General features: G+C 41.2%; 1 protein-coding gene across 1 annotated transcript; it reads left to right on the top strand.

Moving 5' to 3' along the window:
- Positions 1-350: 350 nt before the first annotated feature.
- Positions 351-5,252, top strand: DERL2 (derlin 2; the record flags this gene model as incomplete). The annotated part of the gene is made up of 6 exons (XM_009577663.1): positions 351-416; positions 675-748; positions 1,198-1,291; positions 1,832-2,027; positions 2,596-2,686; positions 4,636-5,252. Coding segments are annotated over 6 exons (627 nt in total), but the record flags the coding sequence as incomplete, so codon positions are not given.
- Positions 5,253-6,877: the final 1,625 nt, after the last annotated feature.

Here is a 6,877-nt window from a genome sequence, read left to right as displayed (position 1 = left end):
GGAGTGCGCTTGGGAACCGTGGAAGGGGTTACCTGGGAGACCTCCCCCGCCCCAGGGCCGGGTCTCTTCCCCCCCAGGGCCTTCTGAGCGGGGGGGATCCCCTGAAAGCAGCGCTTCCAGGGCCCCCGCTGCCCGCCCGCCGTGCAGCTTGGGCAGGAGCAAAGCACAAATACATAACAACAACGTGAGGGGGGCTGGAGAAGTTGTCGAAGCTGGCTTTTGCCGGAAAGCTCAATGTGCTGACTGAGAACTCGGCCTCTTGCTGGCACAGAGAAGGGGGGTTGTTTGTTTGGGCGTGTATAGCTTTTTCTTGGTGTATTGATTCTATCAACTGTTCTCTTCTTTTTCAGCAATTAGAACTAATCACACCCTTTCAGCTGTATTTCAACCCTGAATTAATATTTAAACACTTTCAAGTAAGTGTTTTCTAAAGTGTGGGAGGTTTTTCAGTAAACTGTTGAGTTTACAAGTGCTTGTCCTCTCAAAATTGTTACAGATGACTATGACTTTTCATGTTAAAGTTATAGTTTAAAAAAGCTAATGAAGCTAGAGTGCCATCACTGCATCTTAGCATAGGTCTTTGGTTTGTTGACTATGAAAGAAATTTCAGTTACATTGTTACTTGCTTTTGTATTTAGTCATGTTTAAAGTCCTTGTATTTGTCTTACTTCCAGGTATGGAGGCTAATCACAAACTACTTATTCTTCGGACCAGTTGGCTTTAATTTTTTATTTAACATGATCTTTTTGTATCCTTCATCAAGTTTGTTTTCTCTCCTTGGAAAGCAGAGCTCCAGAGCACAGGCATGTTGCTATACGTGCACATAGGCAAAGGTTCAGCTCTGCTCCGCCGAGAGGTTCCTGGGAGTTTAGCAATGCCGACTTCACTGATGTCATGAATGGACATCAATGGGATTTCCTTTGTAAGTTGTCAAGAATTTTGCCGTTTATTTTTGTGGTGTTAAGACTTTGTTGTACAAGCCTGATCCTTCAGGTTGGTTCTGACATACAGGAGAAAATTCCAAGTAACGTTTTTCTCCTGGGTCTGCCTTCTCTGCTGAGGCACCCAGAAAGAGCCAGTTGATGAAGTAAATTGATACAAAACTTACATCTAAGCTCATGTGTAATTGAATCCTTTTCTGCTTGGATCTTTCTTTAAACTCATTTGCAATCAAATTTTCCTGACCTGTGACTTCAGATATCGTTACTGCCGAATGCTTGAAGAAGGCTCTTTTCGAGGTCGGACGGCAGATTTTGTATTTATGTTCCTTTTTGGTGGACTGTTAATGACTGTATCCTTTTTTTATTCCAAACTGCTTTAGTGAAGCTAAAGATGTGGTGAGAACTGTTACCATGATGTTACATTTATCTTATTTCTTAGGTGATAATATATCTTGTTTGTGGTATGAGGAATAACAGTATTTGTTAAAGTAGCTTTGAATGCTTTGTGACTGTTGCTGTTAAATACTGGTCTGGTCTTTCAGGCTTTTTACGGCTTGACAGGATTATGGAAATGAGATTATCAGATAAAAGGGGACTGCTCAGGTGTGTAATCATGCTCAGGTTGTCTAAGAGAAATGCTGCTGTTTCAGTGATTTCGTGCTAAATTATACTTTAAAGGGATTATTCATGCTGCAGGTACCCTGAATCCTGCTATAGCTGTTGAATTTGATCAACAGTAGGTTTGATTTACTTGAACCTGGGAAAGTAGAGATAGGAATTGTATAATTGTATGGAAAATGTAGGATTACAGGTCAAGCTGTCAAATTCTTCTCATGCTTGACCTCACAAAAATTATTTAGTGAACTGTTTTCTTTAACTAACTATCACAGCTTTTTGGCCTGTTTGTGAACTTGGTTTTCTTGGGTCAGGCATTCACAATAATGCTCGTGTATGTATGGAGCCGCAGGAATCCCTATGTCCGTATGAACTTTTTTGGTCTTCTCATCTTTCAAGCCCCATTTCTACCCTGGGTATTGATGGGCTTTTCGCTGCTTTTGGGGAACTCCATCATTGTGGATCTCCTGGGTAAGGAATTGCAAGAATCACAAGGACTTGTTCTTGCTAGTGTTTTACATGAAACAAAAAATGTGGAAAAAACAAAGGGCTAAATGCCTCTCTCTTAGTATTAGTTAGTCTGGTACGATGGCGCTGTATTTATACCAGGCTTTTCTTGATTTCTAAACACTGTAGCATATTTTGCACTGGAACAAGGATGGAAAGAGCTTCTGATGCTTTGGCTTTTTATTGCTTGGAATCAGCCCAGGTACATAATCTGATTGTGGGCATCAGACTATTGAGTAAAATAGCTTATATTACTATTTTTATCAACTCTAATAAAGCCGCAACATCAGTATGTTTAATAATGACAAGCAGTTTTCTTTGTATTAATGTCTTGTAGTGCAAGTTAAGCTTTTCATCTGATGTCAATGTGCTTCATTGTTTTTCGTATTTCTGTATCTCTTATTGTATTTTTTGTGAAAGAATAGATACGTGGTTTTGTTTTTTTTTTTCTTTCCTGAAAACTAGTGAAGCATTTGAAAGTTGTAAAGGAGAAGTATTGAAAATCACCATTTGGCTTTTCTTTATATGCTAGGCATTGCCGTTGGACATATATATTTTTTCTTAGAGGATGTCTTTCCCAATCAGCCTGGTGGTGGAAGGCTTCTGCGAACACCATCTGTCCTGTAAGTATTGGTGTCTAATTTGGAACGGATGTAGGAAAAGTGCTTGCATGGAAAACTGTTTATAATTCAGTCACATCAACTTCTGGTAAATTAGACAACTTGAGACAGAATTGTGGTGTGTCTGTACTTGCTCTTTTATTTAACTCGTGTGTTGCCAAACGAGAGAGGGGAGGTCTTACAGATGTGTAAGTGGGAACGAACTTCTTGTGGAGAAGGGCTGGAGGGGTTTTGTAACCCTTGATTTCTTTGGTAACACTTCTTAGTCTTTGCTAACTGAGTTTTGCCTGTTGGTGGCACCAAAGATGCACGTCTCTTATTGAGGTCTGAGGAATGAGAGTACTGTTGTGTGCGAACAGAGTGACTGAGGTATTAAATATATCTAATTTTTTTTACCTGTAAATCATTTTTTATTTCACAGCTTTGGCTAAAGACTTGTGTTTGTACTCCTACTCAGTTCCCTCTTCCCTAAAGGGCTGTAATCATCTGTAACGCTGTACAGCAGCCTGGGCGAGAGAAACGTGCCTAAACGATAGGGCAGTTGAGACATTGAAAGTTGAGGTCTGTGAGACTCTTAGATTTATCTAGAGCTGAACTGATTCTCTTTTTTTTTGTTTGTTTGAACTAGCCTCCAGAAGCCTGAATAATTAAAATGTCATATTCAGACCTGTGCTTAATTGATGGGTCATACCTGTTTGATTGGTCAAGTACACTTACATTGATAGTTTATTTCTGTTCAGTATAGGCTTTGTCTTCAGCAGGTGGTTGGACCAGGTGATGGCTGCAGGAATGGCTGTCCCAGGACAGCTGTGCTGGTCACTTTTGTAAGCCTACTCTAGTCTAACTTGGCCTTAGCAGCTGAAGGCTGTTTCTGGTGAGGGCTACCTTCATGTAAATGCAACTGTAGACAAATTGAGTGTCCAGTTAGACATGTGCGATAAGGATATATTTGAGACTTCCCATTTTCACAGAGGGTGTATGCACCCAGCTGTGTGCAGGAGGAATCCTAAGGCTGTTGGAGCAATGCGTGCTGTCTCAGTAACTCTTGTCCTCTGGAAAAAGTGTCAGCCTGTCTTCAGGCTTCCATTTAAATCCTTTTACGTTTCTGTGTTCAAAAGGCTGCTTGTGATTCTTGTCTGGGTCTAGAATTGTGCTTTTTTTTTTCCCCAGATGCTTTAATTTTCTTTGATGTCTTAGCTGTAATCCTGTAATACCCCTGGTATTTTCTTTTTTCCTGTTCTGAAAATTTCTCTGAAGTGGCCTGTCACTCTGGGTGAAGAGAAGTAATCCCTTTAGCTATTCTAAGAACTTTTACGACACTTTGGATATAATGATTGCTTGTATGCAGCCTGTGATTTTTTTTGTTTGTTTCAGAGAATCTACTACATTTTTGTTTCTGGATAAACAAATCTATGGAGAGAGAACCTCTAGAACTAGTTTTTGCGAGTGGCAAAATAACCTACGAGATTAAGCACGATTTTTGTAATAAATTGGAAGCCCAAGCCTCTAATGCTGTCTCAAATGCAGACTCTTCTGTAGATTTCAAGTCTGCATCCTGCCTGTGAGATTGAGATAATACTGCCTGTATTTGACTCTTACTTTGTCCCCTTCTCAAGATGTGAAGAGCTCTTCAATATCCCATTCATGTTTTGTTCCCTTATCCTGTCCTGGGAGAACATGCTAGCTGTATGAAATTCTGCCTTACACTGGAGGTGGAATTTTAACTTTGAGCTGAATCTCGTCAGTCTCAGTTGATTTAGGCACATAATTCTAGTCCTTATTCCAGATGGCTCCTAACTGGAGAGCAAGTGTGACTTGGATATAAATCACCGGTGCTTTGGCAAGCTGTTTTTGAAGGAGGACGCTGTACATGTGCAGAATTTGAGCAGTCTTGGTCTTATTGTGAAACACGTATTCTAAAGGGAAAAAAAAAAACCATTTCTGTTTTCCAGGAAAGCAATATTTGATACTCCGGAAGATGATCCTAATTACAATCCCTTGCCAGAAGAACGACCAGGAGGATTTGCATGGGGAGAAGGTCAGCGCCTTGGAATCTAATAAGTGTCTGTGCCAAAACCCAGCGACAACTGGGAGAGACTGACCTGAATGAAGTTCATACTGGGGACTCTCTCATTCCCCATCGCAGAAAGGACACTTTTTGACAGCTCTATGGTTTTGAATACAAGCACTTTATGAAATGGCAGTCTAATCCAAGACACTTACAGGCTACCAGTGTCTTTCCCAGTCAGGGAATTTATTGTGCTGGTAATGAAAATACTAATCCAGTGGAGCCAAAAACCTAAAACTGGAAACCATTTCCTGTCAACTTCAGTTAACAAGACCACAAGTACTTGTTTAAAGTGATTTCTAAAGCATTTTTTTCAAGTTATTTGATACAGGAAACTATATGGAAAACTTTACAGGGGACAAAACCCAACTTTTTTGGTTTTAACTCATTTTTTATTCTTGGATAAAACAGCTACAAGATGGTTGAAAGTGTAAGTCCCTATTCCAATGGCAAAAGGTTTTTTAATCTGAGATGCTGTTGTCTCCAGTCTTGTTTGAACTGTTAAGAAATACAACACACAGCATAATGCAGGCTTTTCATTTTGCCACTTGGGTTTCCGGAATGTGCCTCTGAATACGCTTGCAGGCTGAGACTACATTTTGATGGCTTTTCCCCCAAAGACTCTGTGTTCGGATGACCAGGTTTGAGTCTTAGTGGTTTGTTTCAATAGGTAGTTCTACAAAATCCACCCCCACACATGCACACTTCTAACAGTTATTAAATGACTTGGAGCACTAGGGAGGAAAACTTGTCTGGAGTCAGAACTGCTCAAATATCTCAGATGATGAGTTGAATAAAATGTCTTGCGCATCCTTTTTTGTTAATCCTCTGTATAATCCTGTAGTCTTGAGGCAGCTGGTGAAAAAGCAGAGGTTGAGAAAAGCAAGTCCCTGAAGAGACAGCATTAATGCAAGCTTTTCCCACAAGTGTGTCTCAGAACTGCTAGGAAACAGGATTGTGCGCTTAAGATGTTAAATTTGTGGTCTGCGTATGAAGTTTGTTGCGGGAGGACTGAGTGTCCAACACAGGTCAGTGGCACTGAGTGGGATTTAGCTTGAGGTTATGTTGATTATAAATATCTGTATGAGGAGCCACGTAAGGAATTCAGAGCACAGTTCAGCTCATCATGTCCAGTCACTCCGAAGACGCTATGGGCTGTACTGGGTATCTCTTTATCGATTGCATCGTAATAGATAAAAAGAGGTAACTGCATCTTCCTCCTGAATTTGGGAGGATAGGCTCACCCTTGACACACATGGTCATCTTGTTTAGCCTCAGATTTTGCTGTTCTTAAAAACTGGCTGCAGGTTTTTAACTTGTTTGTAGTCCAGGAGGTGAATGTGTTGGGATCTCACAGGAAAATGTGTTGTCCACAAGCAGTGCATTAGGTCCTGATAAACAAAATTGGTGAGTCCATTTGTACCTGCATTTTATCTGTTAAAGGTTATTAAAAAAAAAAAAACTTATGGGAGGTTTTTTTTCCCAAAACAGACTTTAAATCTTACTCTCTAGGAGTACTAAAAATGCTTTTGGGCAATGTTGCTTCAGGGTAGCGTATGAGATGAGAATTGGATCAAAACCTTTTTTTTAGTTCAGTGTTTAAGAGCCTCTTAGTAGTTTGCTGGTGGGACGTTGGGGTGGGGATGAAGCTAAAAGACAGCCCTGCGGCGCAGATAAAACCTTCTGTAAACCCAGTGCCCCGCTGCGAAACGGGCGAGGTGGTGTGCCCCTTCCTCCTGTTCTAAGCCACGTATTGATAGACAGCATGTCTGTCCTTGCTCTTCCAAAACTGCTTTCCTTGCATGCTTCCCTCCCCTCGGGTGGGGTGTTCCAGACTCTACGCGTCTCTTCACAGAGCAAGGCCACCGTGTCCGTGTCTGGGAAGAGCTCTGAAGTGGTGCTTACTTGTACCCCAGGACTAAATTGACTGGGACTGGCAGATTGCTGCCTAACCTGGTCTTTAATTGCCTTTGGATCCATTCTCGGGCAGCCTGTCCCACAAAGAATCATAGAATCATTAAGGCTGGAAAAGACCTCTAAGATCATTGAGTCCAACCATCAACCCAACCCCACCATGCCCACTAAACCATGTCCCTAAGCGCCTCATCTACACGTCTTTTAAATAC

The sequence above is a fragment of the Fulmarus glacialis genome, unplaced genomic scaffold, assembly GCF_000690835.1.
Source record: "Fulmarus glacialis isolate BGI_N327 unplaced genomic scaffold, ASM69083v1 scaffold33965, whole genome shotgun sequence".
NCBI lineage: Eukaryota > Metazoa > Chordata > Aves > Procellariiformes > Procellariidae > Fulmarus > Fulmarus glacialis.
The sequence above is the reverse complement of the archived record's forward strand: the minus strand, read 5'-3'. Positions and strand labels throughout refer to the sequence as shown.